This window comes from Eurytemora carolleeae, unplaced genomic scaffold, assembly GCF_000591075.1.
Source record: "Eurytemora carolleeae unplaced genomic scaffold, Eaff_2.0 scaffold2022, whole genome shotgun sequence".
Lineage (NCBI taxonomy): Eukaryota > Metazoa > Arthropoda > Copepoda > Calanoida > Temoridae > Eurytemora > Eurytemora carolleeae.
The window spans coordinates 37,226-58,912 of record NW_019397908.1 but is presented as its reverse complement, the minus strand read 5'-3'; the positions used below and the strand labels follow the sequence as shown (position 1 = coordinate 58,912).

Sequence of the window (21,687 nt, the reverse complement as noted above, 5' to 3'; positions counted from 1 at the left end):
TTTCTTCTTTGTATATTCCAGAGTATTAAATATACGCTGTTCAGTCGAAACCTTCAGAACCATTGAAAAAAATTTTTCTGTAAAAAGTATATCAGAACTGAAAATTAGAATTTGCTAATTACAATTTTGCGAATGTTCTGAGATTCATTAATTATTAAACAATAAATTCCAAAGAAAATACGTTTTGTCACACATTCAAATTTTTTAATCCCTATATTTTTTAAACATGAATTCAAACCTTAAAACATTAATTGGCTATCTCTGCATGAAGGTTGTGAATCTGATGCAGAGTGTCGGCAACCTGGTAGTAATATACACAGCATGGGATGTACAATCACACCAGGACGAATAAGAGGGGTAAACCCAATTTTAAGAATGGGACTTTTATACTTCTAAAAAAGTTTAATGTGAATCATGTAGTTTCTAATATTCGATCTGTTCATTTCTTTAATAATTGATTTTAAAGCTTTACAAAAACTTTAAAAATCTCGTCCTGTCTGACAATAGTGAAGTAATAGTATATTGAAGTTTGAATTTTAATACTTACATTTACACAAACAGAAAAATTTATCTGCATTATGAATTTATAGAAATATTGCATTAGGTTGGTAAGTTTTTTGTTTATCTCTTCTTTCAGGGTCCAAATTTGGCAGTGTAAGACAAGCAATTGTTTTCAAAATTGTTTATTCTTAACAATTTGTTTCTCTTAACTATGCCAACTTTTGACCTTTATAAAAAATAAAACAAACCTAAACGATTAACAACACTAGCTGGAATGTAAAACAATCTTAGATCCGAATAATCCTATGGACTGTAAACTTGACACCACTGCTGATCAAGCTGATCATGAAAGAACCTTGCTCTTGATTCCCTGACTGAATCAACAGGGAAAGCCTACCACTGGATTCAAATTTGAATCAGCAATTCAATTACTTCCTTAATCTTTAACTTTGAATCAGTGCAGTTGAGTGGTTCAAAGTTGCATTGGCAGTAGCTCAAAATAATTAAATTCGGTTCCAAAGTTATAAGACGGCATTGTAACTACAGAATTCTTTCTAAAGAAAATTAAAATCACATAATTAGTTTTTTTTTAGAGATGTAATCCATGTAAGTATGGTTCAACACTCTGTGGCCCACGTACAATCTGTAAGGTAAAGTACATCAAATCAACTTCATGATTATGTGAAAATTGTTTGTCAACTTGAATATATCTTTTATGCTAAGCTTTTTAAAAAACATTTTATTTTGTTATCATTGTGAACTGTTGAGTGTTCATGTCAATCTTTAAATGTCAGTTTATTTGAATAAAATTTAATTATTCGAAATAAAATGGAAAAGCCCTTTTAAAGTATATTTTACTTTGTCCCTATAAATTCCGATCAGTAAGATATATGTCATTTTATGTTAGGTAAGTAGAGAAATTGCCCTATGCCAGACTGAAGGAGAGAATCCCATAAGCTGGAAACCTTCATGTAACTGTCCTTCAGCTGCCAGATGTGTCAAGTAGGTTTAAAACATTAACTGTTTAGTGGCAACTTGCCCTCTTAAACAGTTAAATGCAAAAATTAACAGTTAACAGTGGAATATCTTCTGTTAATGGCATTAATAAAATCGAAGTTGTTAACTTTTGGTAACATAAACAGAAAATAAAAAAAAATACTGTTAACAAACATTCTGTTCTTATCTTTAAAACTAATGGCTTCTTTAGGATTCATTTGAGACATAAAACTCTTTAAAGATCTGGAAATCCTGAGTTTGAGGCGCAAATTCAACATTCAAAACTTGTTATTTAATAATTTAAAAAAACTGATTCTGAAAACGTATCCCCCCCCCAAAGTAGGAGTAGTGAATGTCAAATTGGCACTTAAACTCAGGATTTACAGATCTTTAAAAAGTTTTATATGTCTCAAATGAATCTTAAAGAAGCTTTCCGCAACACTGCATACATAGCCGATCTTTCCCTTTAAATTGTGCAAATGCAAATAGTTTACTATGAAAATAATGTATGAGGCCAAAACAAAGAATAAAAACAATTGGTTAAAATTTTCATATTTTGCCAAAACAAATGTCAAATGAGCAAACTATCAACATCTACAGATATTGAAAATTATTGAAACTAAATTAAGATGTTATCTTACTAAGCATTAAAAGTTCTTAAATAATCTATTTTCCAGGGGAAATGGAGATCATTTCTATTGTGAATGTTATAACACTGAGGATACTCCTCCATTCTGCAAGTATCCCAAGATACAAGGAAGATCAGATCCATGTGAGAAGACTAAATGTCCAACCCTTCTTCATAACTGCCACACTGATGCTAATCCTCAATCAAAGACTTTCCTCCAGACAACCTGCTATTGTCGGGGAGGAGAAAATGATGATGGGACTTGCAGAAATACTTATAATCCAAGATTTCCCAGGTACATAAAGGAAGTGTCCATGCATTTGAAATTGACCCTCCATCTTAAAATGCCCAATCCACAGCAGTACACTTTGAATGTTATATACGAGTAACAACAAGGAAGTTACTTAAGTTTTTGGTTGAATATTCAAACGTTGAATAAATTTTATGTTAGCACAAAGTAACCATATTCTGTTCTTTAGTCCCTTTCTCTAATTCTATGAATATATATATCTTGGATAAATTACTTTACATTAGATACCCTAACAATTGCCGTAATCAACGAGACCAATCTGATTGTAAAACTACTGCTTGTTTGAATGATGAAGAATGCAGACTTATGAGTGCTAATCCTCTGATGGTCTGTATCAAAGGAAACTGTTTGGAAAACTCATTTATCTGTACAACAGATAGAGATTGCAAGTATTTCAGAAGTGTAAGTAAATTTCGAAAATACCACATTTTATTGTCAGCTGATTTCCGTCTGCGATGTAGATCAACTGTTTTCTCTTCAGTAATCAAGTGTTTAGGGTGGTGGATGTGAGGATGGAAAATGTGATCCTTGTAAATATCCAGACGTTGCATGCCCATATCCAGAAGAATGTAAATCTGATGAAGATGGAAATAGGGTACATATCTTTAGTAAAATCTAGGAATTCTTGATTTTTTAAATACCATGTTCATATGAGTAGAGATGGACATCATTTTCTTATCAAACAAACAATTTATCATAAGAGCATTCAGTTGAAAAATATAGAAAATAGATGAATAAATTAAGTAAATTCAGAAAATAAACAAATTCAAAATTTTTCTGAATTTTTCTGTTAACAAATGATGAATGAAGAAATTGAAAAAAATATCTCACTAATCTCTACATATGAGTATAAGTTAAAAATACATATTTTTGTTTAAAGGGATTATTTTGGTATTTAACCCTCATGCAATGATTAGATCAAAAATTGTTTCTATTTGTTTTGAACTAATTTTTTTTTATTTAAAATTTTTTAATAAACTTCTCTAACTTGTCTGTTTAACACATTTTTGATGTTCTAGTTATGTGATTCACCATGTGCTGATGACTGTCAACTAAATGGAGGTTTAAAAAATCTAAAATAATTTTTTAATCTAAAATAATTTTAAACGGAAATTTAGGAAAGTGTAATCCAAAGACAAAGGAGTGTGAATGCAATAATGGAGAATATCCAAACTGTAAAAAATTGAAATGCAATTCTCAGATATGTAGACCTAGCGAAAAATGTGAAGAGATTGGAAATACAATAATCTGTAGTTGTCCAAATGGACAGAATCCAAGAACAGGGTTCTGTAATTCTGAATGCAAACCATTTGCATGTGGAAACTTTGAAATCTGCATGCAGACAAGGTAATGCTAAAATTATGAGCTAAAATTTACTTTTAAAAAAAACTTTTTTTCAAGAAAACTAATTGTTTTAGATTTCTTTTAATTGAATATGTTGTAAAAATACATTTTTGGTAGTCTACAAGAATTTTGTTATGTATAATGTAAAACAAACCGCTAAATATTTTCAGCTTCTCATTGACAAAAATGTTTGTTAAAAAATGAAAATAAAAATAAAATCAATTTATGCCAAAACATTGAATTCAGGGTTTAATATCAATACTAACACAAGCTATAAATTCTATCCTTGTTACATTTGATAAAATCAAGAATATTGAGAACATGTTGAAAGAAGATAATCTGTAATTGACTTATTGTTCAGTCTTGTGAGCTACACATGTGTTTGCCAAGTAAATGACGGAAAGAGACCTCCAAATTGCAGTAGACCCCCATTGCCAAAACCTCCTACAATCCCTGAGTGTCCCAGAGGACAGAAGTGTGATGAAGGTTGCAGAAATAATCTAGAATGTCAATTATATTTTGGAAATGTACGCTTGGTTTGCTATAGACAGCAATGTGTTATCTTTGGATGTGACACTAACTCCGACTGCAACAACAAGGATGATGAATGTCTTGTTACTTCTGGTGGTAATGTTTGCAATCCATGTCAGAACAATAAATGTAAGAGAGATCAAATTTGTAGAATAAGGAAAATTTATCATCCTTACAACATCTTCTGGATTATTTCTTTTTTACCATAATCCTTACACTAAATATTATTAAATAAACAAAGATTACTTAGCCTGATCTTCAATATTAACAATACATTTAAGTCTTATAATAAAGCATAATTTACATTTAAAGATTCACAATTTGTGATAAATTAACTCTACAGAAATACAGAGGGAATTTGCAGACCTATAACTTGCCCTGAACTAGGCTGTGAACAATGTAAACGCTTTGCTGGTGTTTTAAGATGTGTGTGTCCTGACAGGTCATTAAGATATCCTGACTGTGAAAAACCAAAAGAATGCTCCCAAAGAATTAACTTTTGTGGAACCTTTTCTCAGTGTACTCAAATGGGTAGTGAAACCATTCATTGCACTTGTTTGCATGGTGGAACTCATCCACACTGCGAGGCACCTAGAAATTCCATTTGCTCTCACACCACATGCAGAAGTTTACTTTTAAGGTGTGAAGAGAAGGGTGCATTTGCACAGTGCACTTGTAGGTTTAATGGACAGCTATCCAGATGTGCATGGCCTACAAATGTGTTTCCTAGTAAAGGGAATGATGAGTGTGAAAATGATTCAGAGTGCCAAGAAACTTTTCTTGTTGACTACTTTTGTTACAAGGGCAGATGCATCATGCAGGGTTGCCGGACAAGTAAACATTGCCCCATAGGAAAATGTTCCTTTAATGGATTGTGTGATCCATGTCTGAGAAATCCAACATGTGAAAGAGAGGGCAAAACATGTTTAGTCAAAAATGACAATTTTGAGTGTCAATCAAGATGCAAGAAAAGTTGTCCTGAAAATCAAGTTTGTGAAAAAGTAAATGGAAATTATCAATGTGTCTGCAAAAACAAATTCAAACCTCCGAAATGTAAAAATGAATGTGAAAAGTGTGATGGGTCTCCCACATCATATTGTGACTCTTTCTTAGAAATATGTTTATGTAAAAATCCATTCGAGAATTTTCCTGATTGTAAATGTGATAGAGACTGTGGACCTAATAGCATTTGTCGATCAGGAAATTTTCAAGCCGCATGTTCTTGTAAGGAAGGTTTTGAGGGAAGTCCACCTAATATTCAATGTGAAGAAAAGAAAGACTGTAAAAAGAGGTGTGAGAGTGGTAAAATCTGTGCTTTCAAGAATGGCGTTGAGACTTGCGTTTGTATTAACAGAGATTGCTCCCAGTGTAGAAAGAGCTGTGGTAATGGTATATGTAGGTTTGTACCAAATACAGACAGAGAAATTTGTGTATGTGAAAATGGGGAGGATCCCCCCAGCTGTCAGCCTTTGTATGCTCCATTCTGCAAAGAACCGTGTGGTTTAGGGGAATGTCAAGTTATTGCAGATGGAGTTGCAGAATGTGTATGTGAAAATAATGAACTCACTCCCCCAGACTGCAGTCCAAGATGTAACAAAAGATGCAAGAAAAATGAAAGATGTGTTATTCAAGATGAGACTGAATATTGTATTTGCAAGTTCAGTGGAAAATCACCAAATTGTGATGATGACCCTTGTGATGCTATTTACTGTGATCCATCTGTTTCTAAATGTGTTGTGATAAGGAACATTCCCAAATGTCAATGTCATGTAGGAGGGTTTGTAGACACAAAATGTGAAGAACCTGACGATTGCTTTCAAAAGAACTGCTTACCTGAAGCTCGGTGTATTCTCAAAAACTCTAGAGCTGTTTGCATTTGTAAAAATGGAGGAGAATATCCTAATTGTGATTTTAAATGTGTTGATAAATGTCCTAAAAAGTTTGGAATATGCCTTTACAATCCTTCAGAAAAGAAAAGTGAATGTGTATGCAAGAATGGAATAGGCAAATATCCCAACTGTAAATTTGATCCTTGTTTTACAAAACAATGCCCAGCCAATTCTGTATGTGTTGTAAATGTTGATTCTGGTAATAGCCAAGTCAGATGTAGCTGTAAACCAGGATTAGCAGGGATATCTCCATTCTGCTATCCCAGTTGCAGAAGTTTGTTGTGTTCTTTTGATCAAATCTGTGTTATTAAAGACAACAGAGCAACATGTGTGTGTAAAGATGAGGGAAAAACACTCCCATTATGTGAGAGTAATCCATGTGAAAATATAGAATGTGGAGAAAAAAGCATATGTATAATCATAAATGGATTTGGTGTCTGTAGATGCAAGGATAACTCTTTGAGCTACCCTAATTGTCAAGACCAAATTGATCCTTGTCAACTAAATATTTGTGCTAGTAATGGTGAATGCAGAATTACAAGAGATGGTCGCTCCAAGTGTGTTTGTGCAAATAGAAAAGGGTCTTATCCTAATTGTGATACTCCATGTCAAATCAATTGTGGCCCTAAAAAAAAATGCTTTGAGGACCATTCTACAGGAGTAAATACATGCCTTTGCACTGACTTGACACTTGAACTTCCTGATTGCTCCCCCTCATGTCCTGATGGTTGCAATGAAGGTTCAACCTGTAGAAATGGGCGCTGTGTTTGTGATGATCCCAATAGAAGATATCCTAATTGTCAATCATGTGATGATTTTAATTGTGAGAACAGCCAATGCAGGGAAGTTAAAGGAGTTCCAAGATGTGAATGTGATGATGGTTCTGAGCCACCGTGCTTTGATTGTAAGGAAAGATGCCCTAAAAATAAAGAATGTTTCAAAGGAAAGTGTCAGACAAAGTGTAATTGCAATGAGAACAGCATTTGCCATAGGAAAATAGACACAAATGAACCATTTTGTGTTTGCAAGGATGGGGGTGTATATCCAAAGTGTTTTGAATGTAACTGTGATCCAAATAAAGAAGTCTGTGTTTTTGACAAAAATGGACACAGATGTGTTTGCAAAGGTACTTTCAGTAATAAATGCAATGAATGTGAGGATTGTGGAGCTAAAGGTGAATGTGGTATCGTTGATGGGGTTGAAAGATGTGTTTGCAAAAATTCTGAATTAATTTTTCCTGGATGTACAACAGCATGTCCCAAAAATAGAATTCCAGCTTTAACTGAAGAGGGAATAGTAACCTGTCTCTGTGAAGATTTTAAAAAGCCAATTGATGGGTTTTGTTTGAATTGTCGAAATGACAGAGATTGTGGAAAGGGGGCTGAATGCATTCAAAACGTTAGAGATGGCTCTCTAAATTGTCAATGTACAAATCCAGATAAGGTATTTCCAAACTGTAAGGAAGACTGCAAAGGACACTACTGCCCTTGTGTGGACTTCAACTGTCCTGAAGGAGAAATATGTGCTGTTTATGAAAAAAAACCTATTTGCATTTGCAACAGTGATAATAACTGCAAAAAGTGCAATCCTTCTTTAGATAGAGCTTGTAGAAATCAAGGAGGTATATGTAAAAAGATAGATGGAAAAGATGTTTGTAGTTGTGATGGTGGCACAGATATTTGTCAACTTGAATGTGACCCACCATGTAGAGGTAATCAGAACTGCAGAGCCAAGGAAGGAGGACTACCCCAGTGTGTTTGCAAAAATGGAGGTACTCTTCCACTTTGTGAAGATGATGAAGGGTGTGAAAATTGTAAAGGAAGATGTGTGTTTACAGAAGATGGGGGAAGAATATGTATTTGCAGCAATGGTGGCAATCCTCCACTTTGCACTCCAAAAGAAGTAACAGAAACACCACCATCTGAATGTGGAAAATGTAATGGAATATGTGAAACAAATCCCAACACAAGAGAAAAAGAATGTGTTTGTCCAAACAATATTAGTAGTCCCCCAGATTGTTTCCCCCCATTTGATCCGTGCAAAGATTTAGACTGTGGCAATGCAGATTGTATTATTCTAAGAAACAGGCCAACCTGCATATGTAGCGATAGAAATCTTAAACCACCATCCTGCTTACCTGGATGTGAATGTGAAGGAAATAAAATATGTCAAAATGGAAGGCAGGGAGAATGTGTTTGCCCTCCAGGAAGAAAAGAGCCTGATTGTAAGCGCTGTGGTTTAGACTGTGGGAGATCTGCATTTTGCTCAGTAGTTATCAGAACTAAACAAGAACAATGCTTTTGTAGAAATGGCGGAATCTATCCTGATTGTAAAACTGATGAATGTGACAAAACCTGCAAAGAAAATGAGATTTGTGTTTTGAAAAATGGCAAAGCAAAATGTATATGTAAGACATTTACTGATATATGTTCTCCAAATTCCTGTCAGAAAGATTGTGGTTCATCTGGCAAATGTGTGCTGACCGGAAACAGAAGAGAAAAGTGTATTTGTTTGGATGGAAGTGACAATTTTCCAGCTTGCAATGGACCATGTCAGACCAAAATTTGTAAAAATGGAAGATGCAATGTGAAAAATGGAGATGCTTTCTGTCCCTGCCCTAGTGATCCTAATATTGATGAAGATGATTCTGAATGTGATCCATGTGCTAAACTCAATTGTGAGGATAGAAGTAAGTATTAAATTGGAAAGTTATTTTCAAGGTTGTTCACACTTATATACTTTTTTATTTACAAAGGAATCTGTCTTTGCCACAAACTCTGATTTTATTAATCCCTACATCTTAGCAATCTAAAATTGTAGACCTTAGATATTTCAAACTATGAATTCTGTTAGATTTAATAACTTAAGTTTGAAATATTAGAGGTTTACACCATCAGCATGCAAAGATACAGGGATTTGAACATTTAACATGTGGCAATGACTCAATTTCTTTGAAATTGTATTTTGCATATTGAGAGATTTACTTTTCTCAGAAAATGCAGACTTTAACTGAAAACTTTAATTCAATCACTTGATATTCAATTACTTATTTCAAAAGTTCACTAGTTGAAGTTCTTTCTTAACATTTTTTAGATGGTATATGCATACAAAGAGAGAATGGAGATTATGAATGTGCATGTGCAAACTTGTACGGAAATTTTCCTATATGTAAAGATGATGAAACTGATTGTGATCCTTCATGTGAACCTAGAGGAGAATGTGTTATGGCAGGTAGGAATTATCAATCTTTCAATCTTTCTAGTTAAATATTTGATAAAAGGGTAAAGGTTTCATCCAAAATACAGTCAGTCAGTCAGTCTTTTTTATCTTTTTATATTTATCTCTTTTGATTAGAGAATTTTATTTTCCGAGAACCCTTAAATGTTGTTCTGTATATTTTGAGTGAAATTTTGACCTACAGGACATCATACAGGACATCATACAGGACATCATACAACGTTTTTGTAAAAGATACTGAACTGCATCTTACTTGTTTTTAAGGTGGTATATTTTTTTGTAAGTGCAAGGCAAACAGTGGATTTTGGCCTAGTTGTGATGGAACTGGATGTACAAGAGATTTTATTGGAAGATGTAAGCAGAAAAATGCTCAATGTGTTGTTGACAATGAAACTCCAAGATGTGTGTGCAATAGTAAAGCTGGAATATATCCAAACTGTGGGCTATCAGTAGACTGCACACCAGAAGTGACAAAAGAGTGTAGAAAAAATAATGCTGAATGTGATAATGGGGAGTGTGTGTGTGAAGACAAATCAAAAGTCTACCCCGAATGTGGTGGTAGTCAATGTACTCCTCAAGAAAAAAAGAGATGCCAAAATAATAATGCAAATTGTGTTCAAGGGGAAGACGGAGTAAAATGTATTTGTAAAGATGAGTCTAAGGTCTACCCTGAATGTGGAGGTGAATGTTCTTCAAAAGAGGAAAAGAGATGCCAAAGCAATAATGCTAAATGTGTTCAAGGGGAAGATGGTCCAAACTGTGTCTGCATTAATGGTGGAACCTATCCAGATTGTGAAAACACTAAGGATATTGGCTGCTTCTGTACCAACGGTGAATGTGTAGAAGCTGATGATGGTCGATTAGTTTGTGTTTGTAAGAATGGCGGTCTGCCGCCCAACTGTTTACCATCTCCTCCATGTCAATATAACACTTGCGGAAATGGACAATGTGCTATTTCACCAAGAGGAACCCCACTGTGTACATGTGAAAATGGGGGGATAATACCAAATTGTATCACTGGCTGTAATTGTGATAGGAATGAGTTTTGTGGTTTTGGTAAAGAGTGTACTTGCCTGTATGGCTTGAAAAATGGCAATTGTAAAAAACATTGTGACAAGAAGTGTAAAAATACAGAGCATTGTGTTGTTGATCCTAAATCTGGAGAAGAAAGGTGTGAATGTGTGTTTGATTCATCTTTGACAAGTGGGCAATGCGAGAAGCCAAAGCTGTGTTCAAAGAGATGCCAGGAAAATGAGATTTGTGTGATTTACAAAGACAATTCTGACAAATGTGTATGCTCCAATCTAGAAAACACCTGTCCCGAGGAAAAGTGCAATAACAAAAAATGTAACATCAAAGGCACTTGTGCAATTATTGATAGAGTTGCAACTTGCATATGCAAAAATGGTGCAGGCACATATCCAGGATGTAAAGGACCTTGCAGTGATGTCAACTGCAATGGATTTGGAAAATGCATTATTGAAGATAACAAGGGAAAATGTATTTGCAAGTAAGGAAACTTTTATCGTAAAGTGATGGAACTATCAACATATTTAGTTTATTAAATAAAAAAAATTAATTTAGATATGAAAAGAGCGGGGATAAGAAAACTGACTACCCTGCATGTGATAATCCTTGTGATAACATAGACTGTGGTGGAAAAGGACTATGTGTACAGGTATTCTTTATTTTAAGAAACTGTGGTTTCAAGTGACCTTCAATTCGAAATGGAACATGCCAGATCTACTAAGATACTCTTTTTATCTATATGAAAGAGTTGAGTGTTTGAATCTGACAACCATACTTATGGGTTTTGAGAGGCACAAATCACCTTTAAAGAGAAATCACTATTATTATTAATGAGTTTAAAAAGAGCTATGAATGGATAACTCATTCTTTCTTGATCAGACAAAGCTATCAAGGGTAATATTGTAAACCGGAAGTACCACTCTCTAAATGAAGAGTCACTTGAAATTAAACTTCAGTCCCTTTCAGTATATCATTTTGTTTTAAGTTTGAGAATGGACTGCCTGCATGTATATGCAAAGACAAAAATTATCACAATTTCCCAATCTGCTCAAATCCTGAAAATGTATGTGATCTTATTAAATGTGGTTCAGATGAAGAGTGTATTACACTTAAAGGTATTTTTTTATGCATTCTAGATTATTTCAAAAATCAGTTCTCTAATGGTGTTATGTCTAGAGATGGGCGCATTTGACACTTTCTTTCACTTCATTAGTTCATTGATTGTTTTTTTTTTGTGGCAGAGAAGATTTATGGCTGAACAGAATTTTTAAAAATTGCCTTAACAAATTTTGGTTTTTAAAAAATTTGAGATGTGCCCAAAGTCCAGAGTCATATTTTTGTCAGAACAATTTTTCATGTTTGTTTTCAGGTGTACCAACCTGTGTTTGTAAAAATGGAAAAGGGCAGCCTCCATTCTGTGAAGACAGGTATTTTATGATTTCATGAAAAAACAAATTGGAATAAATATATGCCAACACGACATTTAATACTAAACTTTAATGATGGGATTATAGAAAGATCTGAATTAGGGTTTCAGAAAAAGAATGATCTGGAAATTTGTTGCGTTAACCAGTATTCCAAGATAATTCTGGATCAAATGGAAACCAGAATATTTACGATTTACATGACATAATCCGGAAATTTTTCCGGTTTACGGAATGGAAACCGTAAAATTTCCATCAAGAGTTTATAATAACTAGGATTTAAAATGGCGAATTAAAATAATAATAAATTTCGACATTTTTCCTGCACAAGTTTATAAACCAGTTTTAGTTCTTCCCTTGGGCCATGTGAGTTGCCTCACAAATTTTTTCAACGATGAGCAAAGGGTTCACCAACAAACAGTCAAACGACACAGGGTCAAACGACAAAGGGTCAAACGACGCTGGGTCAAACGACAAAGGGTCAAATGACACTGGGTCAAACAACAAAGGGTCAAAAGCTCGACAAAGGGTAAAACGTCAAAGGGTAAGACGACATAGGGTAAAAAAATGTGACAAAGGGGCAAATTTTTTTTTAAATTTTACGTCTGTTACAGTTAGTATTTATTTATTATTATTTAGGGTTAGGTTAGGTTAAGACACTTTCTGGGCCAAGCGATGCGGCTAGGACAGGCTAGGGGGCCGAGCGCTGCGGCCACAGGTTAGGTTAGTTAAGACACTTTCTGGGCCAAGCACTGCAGCTAGAACAGGCTAGGGGGCCGAGCGCTGCGGCCACATGGTCAATTATATCCATGTCTAACATATAAGATCCATGTACAAAATTGTTAGGAGGGTTGCGAGTTTTCAATGATTCAAATCAAAAAATATTTTATCATTTAGACCTTTTGTCGTTTGACCCTTTGTCGCACTTTTGACCCTTTGTCATTTGATCCTTTGTCGTTTGACCCTTTGTCGTTTGACCCTGTGTTGTTTGACCTTTTGTCGGTGAATCGAGCAAAGTACATAAATAGAGTGAGAACCAGAAAACTCTTAAATAGGAGGACGACTTTTAGACTTAAATAGTTCAATGAACATGAGACACAGCGATAAAGTAATTTTATAAGTTAATACTTAACCTTTTTGCTTTGTAACAACATCAACAACATCAAATAGACTTAAGGATTGCTATATATGTCGTCTTCCTTTCCAACGTTTTCTGTAGATAAAATTATTTTGAGACATGGAAGTCAAGATTTATATTTCATTATAATTCACAGTAACCCAGAATTACGGTGGAAACCCTGATCTGAAAACAAAAAATTAAATATTGTCTTGAAAAATTCAGAAAACTCTGTGGACCTCTTGCTCAAAAAGCCTGTGAACCTGAAGGGAAGTGTGTAGTAATGTTCTTGCACCCTGTTTGTATTTGTAAATCTTCCCATGGGACATACCCCCAGTGTGCAGAGGTACATACAGGGTGTCCCAAAAAACCATGGGAATTCAGCGACAAATTGGATATCATCTTTGTTATGAATTAGCATTGTAATACCTAATTTCAAAAGCCATAATATTATTATGTCTGCTAGAGTTTATTTTATGAAAAGGGTAAAAGACTGTAAAGATGTGCTATAATGTCTCTGCAAGATGGACAGTGAAGACGGGCAAGTTTCCTGTGTGTATATACTGCAATTTTCTTGTTTTACTAAGTACAACCGTATGCAGTCAAAACATAAACAAACAAACATAGCAGACGTAACTCTAACAGATTACAGCTTTCTCAGTTGGTATCACTATACTAAATCAAAGAATTATTTAAAAGACGATATCGAATTTGTCACTGAATTCCCATGTTTATTGGGACACCCTTTACAATACATACTTGCATACATATACACTTTTCACCGTATCAATGTTATAACAAATTGTGACTTCTTGATAACTAACTATCCAAAACGTTTTCTCAAAATATGAGCAGAATGTTATGGAATATATTACAAATTAAACCGAATCGATGTGCATGAAATTTTAGACCACAAATTAATTACCATATTCGTTTAATCACACTTACAAACAAAAGTCTATGTAAATGATTTGAAAATTATAGATATTTAAAACTCTGTAACTTGTTAGCTGATCACGTATATGGGTTTAGGTTAAACCTGAATGCAAGAATAAGAGTGATTGTAAGGACGATGAGGAATGTCCTTCAAATCCAGCTGGACGAAGGTTTGTTGACAATTCAAATAAAAATGTTAATAGAGATAAGAAATAAATAAAATTTATTTGCTTTTCATAAAGTCTAAAAAGTTTAACAAAATCTGGATACTGAATAAATTTTGCAGTTATTTCCAATCCATGTCCAATAATCCTATTGTCATTTTAACAAATTTATACTAAAAGTAAAAACTGTTGTGCTGTTAATCTCTGGATTTCTGTTTCTTTTTGTCATCTGATATATTGAATTAATTCCATTTGATTATAGGTGAAATAACCTAATCTTTTAATTCAAAAGTTTCTAGAGTGGATATTGAGATGAATTGATGTAGAATGCTGCTACATCATACAAAAGTATCTATTTCTGTTAAGTGAGTGTGTGTGCCCTGTACCTAATCACCCCTCCTATGCTAACTGTGATGTTGGGGATTGTGATATCTGTAACTGTGCTCCATGTAAACAAGGACAGCAATGTACCCCGGTGTAAGTTTATGAAAGATATACCGGGGGACTAGGGTTCCAACGCAAGTGGATTTTAATTGCCCGCAATTGCAGGCCCTTTAAGGAATTGAGTATTTGCCACAAACTCTGATTTTCTAATCTCTATATCTTTGGAACCAAATGTTGTAGACCCTCGATATTTCAAACTATGAATTCTGTTAAATCAAATATTCTGAGCTTGAAATATCAAAGGTTTACAACATCAGGTTCCAAAGATATAGGGGTTTGAATATTTGGGTTTTTGGAAAAGACTCAACTACTTTCCATGCAATTCTGCACAATTCCCCGCAAAATGAGAACAGTAGCGCAAAATTCCGCGCAATGGAGTTTCTGAATCATTACCCCGCCACGGTCCAAATTTAATTAATTGTTCGAGGTCAACGAACTACCTAAAACCGGTTTAACTAATTCTCAAGTTCTCACAGGATCAAATCCTGAATCACCAAGTCAAAGCTCAAGGTTTTTAACTATCCTAATGTCGGTGAGACGCGATTCCAACCAATCGGAGCTCAGCAAATATCGCGTTTATCTATTGACAGAAAAAGAACTTGTCTCTAAGTTTCTAGGATAGTTAAAATTTAAAAACTTCAAGTTGAACCAGATATAAAATATATTCTCTGGTTCCCGAGTCTGTAATTTCTTTGTTGACAAAACAACAGTTTTTGGGAGGAACTCAGTTTGCTTACTTTAGTATTATAACAGAATTCAAAGTTTGAAATATCAAATGTCTACAATATTGGGTTGTAAAGATATAGGGATTAGAAAATCAGAGTTTGTGGCAAAAACACAATTCCTTAGCCGAATGCTTATTCTATTATTTTGTACAAAATTATTATTTTAGGTTTGAAAATGGTGTTCTACGCCGGAATTGTGGAGAAGTAATTTTTTTCCAAATTATGATATTTGAGTTCGATCATTTCTAGTTATCATAAGGGGGTTGAGGGGGTTTAACTGTAAATTTTGAATATTTAGTATGAATATCAGGCATATCTCCAAATTCGAGTCTTTTTTCTTTTGTTGTTCTTTCGTATTAACTGCTATTAATAACTCTCTAAATACCACCAATGCCCCCCCCCCTCAAAAAGCTCTTGATAGATATACAAATAAAAACTAATATAACTTTTATTCTACTTTATTTTGTAGGATACCGAGTGTGCTGAGAAGTCAGATTGTAAAAATGATCAACTGTGTCGAAAAGATAAAAACAACAAAAAGTAAGACCCAACCTTTATGAAATTTTTGCTGGATTTTCTAAAATTTTCTATTTATAGAACCTGCCAATGTCCAACTATTCAAAGTCCTGAGTATGATTCCTGTGACCCGGAGACCTGTGATCTTTGTAAATGTGCACCTTGCGAAAAAGGAGAAACATGCACTGTGAGGTAATCAAGGAAATTATATTTATTAAAAAATAATATTCCTGGCATAAACCATTGCATATTGTGGAATGTTCTAATTTACGTATCAATGTAATTATATCTGTGCTCAAACTCAAATTTTCTAATCTCTATATCATTGTAACCTGGTTGTGTAACCTTTGATATTTCAAGCAAACAAGATTATATGATCTAACAAATTTCATAATTTGAAATATCTAATAATATAAGAGTTTGCTGCTAAGAGATAGGGATTAGAATTTAAGAGTTTGTGTCTAAAACTCAATTCCTTAAAAAGCTCATTTTAGTGCCAAGAATGGAATTTTGCAGAGGTTGTGTGAAAAGGTATGTAATTTATATAATAAAGTTCTTCGCTCATAAATGTATATATATTTATATGTTAGTTAGCTGGCCAAACGACTGGACCGAATGGGCTGACATAGGCTAAAAAAATTCAATTTTTATTTCTTCAAAATTTAAACTTTTTTTTTAAGTCCAAAAAAAATTTCTTCTAAATTAAAATTTTTGTTCCACGGGCGTTGCCAGGCACTTTATGCAATATGTAATAATGTAAATATTTTTTTTAAACTCTAAATTATTCAGAAATGTAAAAGGAAGTCTGATTGTGTGTCCGACCAAGAATGTGTGGATGGGTGAGTATATATCTGCATATCTATATATCTATATAAAAAAAGTTGAAATTTTGATTGGGGAACTCGGGAGGCCCACAAGAATGTTCTTAGCTTGTTTTTAAGATTCTAAGTTGTGTGGGTGGACTTTTTTAGAGAAAAAAAGCTAAAATAGTAATTTGAGTGCAAACGTGGGTAAATTGCCAGAGTACTTGGGCAACGATGGGTTCCCAAGCTAGTATATAGATAAAACAGACAGACCTGTCTTCTTACAGGGATCCCCAAAATGATATGGCAAACTACATTTTTTTTACATTTTAAGCGATTTATAATTTTTTTAACATTCTGTAGAAATAAGAATAACATCAATTGGTTTATAAATGTAAATTCTTGTAATATGCAGGGGCGGATCCAGCTTTTTGAATGGTGGGGGGGGGGGGGGTCAAACTTCCGATAAAAACTGGGATTAGGGCCTAGCACCTTGTGAATAAATATATATGTAGTATATGTGATTGTCCTGTACCCACTGATGATCCTGCGTATGCTGGTTGGGATGTTTCAATATATAAACATATATGTAGAATATGTGATTGTCCTGTACCCTCTGATGATCCTGCGTATGCTGGTTGTGATGCTGAAGAATGTGATGTGTGTAATTGTGCTCCGTGTAAAAAAGGACAAACCTGTACAAAGACGTAAGTTAACATTCTAATATAATATTTTTACCGCCTGTTGACCAGCATTACCGACCTATGATTCAACAGAGGGACGTAAAGTAACGTCACTTAAGACAATGAAGTAAAATGACGATTCACTCTGCAAAGTTTTCATGAAAAAATTTGCGCATTTTTAACTCAAAAGACGATAACGTTGTATACTACTTTTTTGGGAAACTAAAAATTTTACTTAACCACAAGTTCCCCCTTGACCAATTTTGCCAACAAGGCATCCCTTGTTTCGTTCTTGATGTTTTGAGGTAAAATTGGTCTTGGGAACCCTTGGTGTTGGGAACCCTTGGGAACCCTTGGGATCCCTTGGGAACCCTTGGGAACCCTTGGGAACCCTTGGTTAACTAAAATTTCCTTAATTTCCCTGTAATGTAGTTGTAAATAGTTATCATACAATATAATTACTACAATTTAGAAATTTTGACATTAAACAATGAACCAATTATATTTTAACTGCTGTGAAATATGAAGACAAAATTTGGTTGGTGTTGTCTTAGCTTGAATATCATATAATCAAAGTAAAATAGGTCTGTGTAATGTATAGTGTGAAAACCCTTCAAAATAATTGGTTTTCATGTCAATAGATCGACTGTTTTAAACGATGAATTCCCAAATTTTCTAAATTCTTACAAAGTTACTATTCTATATAATAAAACAAGACATACATAATTATATATGTTGCATATAGCCGGCCAAACTGCTGGAACGATTGGGCGGAATTTTTTTGTGGACACTCATGGATGGCCGGGGGGTTGTTATAGGCTAAAAAAATCGAATTTTTTTCAAATTTTTAGAAAATATTTATTATTTTTTTCAAATTATTTTTTTCCACGGGCAACGCCGGGCCTTTCAGTTAGTATTATTTAAAACTGGTCATATTCTGTTAAAAAAATTGTCATTATTATTTCTGCTGTAAAAAGATTGAAATATATCTTTAAAACTTGAAATTTTTCTCACAAAAATTAACGAAAAGGAATTAAGTTTTTGCCCTTGACTTGAATTTTAAATTAATTAAATCATCGTAACCTGACGGCCTAAAACTTTGTTATCTTTAACTCGGACTACTTGATCTAACAGAAATTTCGAGGTCTACGACATCAAGTTGTAAAGATTTAATTCCTTTCATTCTTTGATTTGAAATAATTTAATTTTAGATTCAAAAACGGAGTTCTCAGACGAGAATGTGGGGAGGTAAAATATATATTTAATACGTATTTTTTTTATAATTGTACTTTTATCTTTTATCTTTGCAACCTAATGGTGTTAGTTTATTATATTACCAACGATATTTGTTTTTGCAGAATAATGGCATTTATCAATTTTCAAAGGTTGCAAAGATACGAGGATTAGAATATTAGGTTTCCGTTAGAAGAATGTTGAAATAATAGAAATGTTTGCTCTAGAATGTGAAATGTAAGGATAAATCTGATTGTGTAAATGATCAAGTTTGTCCAGAAGATAATAGAGAAAATAATATTGAAAGGTTTGATTTTATATTTTGAAAACTTTTAACTTTTGGACTTTTCCAAGCATTGCTTTTAGCACAAACCCAGAATTAACTGAGCTTTATAGGTTGCTTGGAAAAGCCCAGATTTCTATGCCAAAATTTTACAACGAAATTTTGTAAACTGTTTTCCATTCGCGAACTGAAATTTGAACATTCTTAGTTTTTCATTTATGCATTTTGCTTGTTTAAAATGATATGACCAAGGACTATCAAAACATGCAAAATTTATTATGACTTGCACAAAGTTTATTGTGAACAGTTTTACAGTTTGAAAAAATATTTGTATTTTTGCAAGTTTGCAGAAAGCCTTCCAAAAACATTTTACTGCTGTACTTGGACATTATGAATCTTGTTTAGAGGGTTACTCTAGCCAAGAAAGGGTTAAACTTTATATTCTTGAAATATTTAGAGAGTGTAGTTGTCCTTTGCCCAACAGTGTTGCATACCAAAACTGTTCTCAGGATGAATGTGATTTATGTAAATGTGCTCCATGTGAAAAAGGACAGAAATGTGCTGTCAGGTAAAATATCGCCATTTTATTTCTCAGTAAAATCTGTCTTTTTATTTTGCATTCGGTATTCAACAAAACTGATCACTGGCCCTGTCAAGACTCAAGTTGCAAAATTAAAATACCAATTTTAAAACTGATCACTCGCCCTGTCAAGTTGCAAAATTAAAATACCAATTTTAAAAATGGATATTAAATCATATTTGATTAGGCAAAGCTGTAAAGGGGCCCACGGGGTATTTTGAAAGAGATAGATTACTTAACATATGGTAATTTCAGTTTCACCGAGGAACTAACATTAGTCAGAACCTGTGGAAGTGACACGGTAATTCAATCTAGTTTTTATAGTTTAATCAGTGCAAGTTTTTTTTCTTTGTTTCTCCATTATATATTTATGTAGGAACTGCCCCCTTGTAAGAGTAAGAAAGACTGCATAAATGACCAAACCTGTCCTAAATCAAGTAAGAATAACCGGTGTCAGTGTAATATACCTTCTGAAGATGAATACTCGAATTGTGATCCAACAGTTTGTGATCTCTGTGCATGTGCTCCCTGTCCAAAAGGAGAAGTATGCTCGGTGTAAGTAATTCTGTTTGAATAAAATATTTTGATCACTTAATGAAGGGATTGTTAAGATATTTGATAATTTGATAATATCAGACCATACACACTGTGTCCACTATTGCTATCATACTGGACACACTAGATGGGTGGTGCGAGAAAACACTAGACAGTTACGTATCCTTGTAATATTTGGGATCATGCAATGATTGAACTCATGTACACAATACCTCTCAGCCACTCCTATTCTATGATAGGGACAGTGCACAATAGAGGAGGTGTAAGTTATTACTCGGTTTCACCTAACTGCAGGAACTTTCATGGATGTCGTTCGTCCAAACTTGGATTATAGTATCTAACTCTCTATGTTTGAGCCTTAACACTACTGAAACAGATATCTGACTTACAGGGGATGATTCTTTTTGCATACTGTCTCATTTTGCCATATGCAGTCTGCACTGTATCCTTAAGATCAAAATGTTAATAATCTGCGACAAATAATCCTTTAGTTACAGACTTTTTGTCCCTTACTTACGTATTAAAAATCTGAAAATATAAAAGAGAAAAAATCCGTAAATTGACGATAAATTGTCTCTAAGTAAGGTATAAAAAGTATCAAACTTAGCGACAAAAAATCAGTGATTAAAAATCCGTTACTTTCTCAAATAACGGATTTTTTGTCACTGATTAAAAGTAATTTCATTATTTAACGATTTTTAATCTGCGACAAAAAATCATCCACAATTATCAATCATTGAAAGGATGACGCAGCTGATTTTACTCTGGTATTGTCAATGCCGAGTCGGTCGAGTTCGTAGAGTCGAGATGTCTGGTAAATAATTAAATTATATTTTAAGCCGTGCCTGTACGTGTAGACTGTAAAGTTTAGGATAATGTACTCATTGACCTTTCTTTAAATTATCAACTGGTTTTCTTTAAAAGTACGTCATCAGCTGACAATATTTGTGACCAAGATTTGACAAACTGAAAACAGAATGAGAAATCAGTTCATCGGACTTGAAATTGTAATAATAATATATAATTATAGAAATAGTTTTTTTTATATCACCAACTAATATATTTATATATGTAATTTATTCGAGTTGCGCACAATTAATGCTTTATTTGATTTGTTGCTAAGAAAATCCAATTGAATCTAGTCTTTTTATGTAGAAAATTTAGGTTGATTGGTAATTTCCTAATAAACGATTTTTTTACCCCCCCCCCTCCCCCTCCTATGATATTTTTTACATGGATCTTATATGTAAGACATGGATATAATTGACCATGTGGCCGCAGCGCAGTCCCCCTAGCATGTCCTAGCCGCGGCGCTCGGCCCCCTAGCCTTTCCTAGCCGCAGCGCTTGGCCCCCTAGCCTGTCTTAGCCGCAGCGCTCGGCCCAGAAAGTGTCTTAACTTAACCTAACCCCAAATATACACTAATTTTGTTGAAAATTGTTGAAAAAGTGGTCATGTACAAAATTTATAGGAAGGGGGGGGGGGGGAAAATCGTATACTAGGACCGACCCGGTTGATTATTATATTTCCTTAAATCAGCAGTTAGATTTATGATAATTGTAAACGTTTGCAAATGCAAGTTTGTTTAGCACAGTTTTATTTAAAATTATAATTTCAGAAATAAAACTGAAATGGAGGAAAAATTTAAAGAAGTGTCGGCCGGAAAGCCAATCCTAGTCTAGAATGTCAAGCTTTAAACTGTTAAATATGTAGAGGCTGTCATTATCAAGGAGACGATGGACACGGTTCTGTCGAGCGTG

The 21,687-nt window shown here is 33.9% G+C and overlaps 1 protein-coding gene across 1 annotated transcript in view; it reads left to right on the top strand.

Moving 5' to 3' along the window:
- Positions 1–271: 271 nt before the first annotated feature.
- LOC111716283 (fibrillin-1) overlaps positions 272–21,687 on the top strand; it is a gene marked incomplete at its 5' end in the record, with an annotated part of 35,793 nt that continues 14,377 nt past the window's right edge. The window contains 29 exon segments of the mRNA XM_023491723.1: positions 272–357; positions 1,095–1,151; positions 1,409–1,503; positions 2,175–2,420; positions 2,660–2,837; positions 2,932–3,030; positions 3,455–3,497; positions 3,554–3,782; positions 4,141–4,467; positions 4,654–8,888; positions 9,293–9,430; positions 9,701–10,946; positions 11,021–11,114; positions 11,451–11,580; positions 11,835–11,892; positions 13,232–13,352; positions 14,039–14,112; positions 14,473–14,583; positions 15,443–15,479; positions 15,745–15,815; positions 15,873–15,983; positions 16,286–16,322; positions 16,581–16,630; positions 17,188–17,301; positions 18,489–18,525; positions 18,738–18,817; positions 19,251–19,361; positions 19,629–19,674; positions 19,750–19,928. Of these exon segments, the coding sequence (XP_023347491.1) occupies positions 322–357; positions 1,095–1,151; positions 1,409–1,503; positions 2,175–2,420; positions 2,660–2,837; positions 2,932–3,030; positions 3,455–3,497; positions 3,554–3,782; positions 4,141–4,467; positions 4,654–8,888; positions 9,293–9,430; positions 9,701–10,946; positions 11,021–11,114; positions 11,451–11,580; positions 11,835–11,892; positions 13,232–13,352; positions 14,039–14,112; positions 14,473–14,583; positions 15,443–15,479; positions 15,745–15,815; positions 15,873–15,983; positions 16,286–16,322; positions 16,581–16,630; positions 17,188–17,301; positions 18,489–18,525; positions 18,738–18,817; positions 19,251–19,361; positions 19,629–19,674; positions 19,750–19,928 (8,390 nt within the window).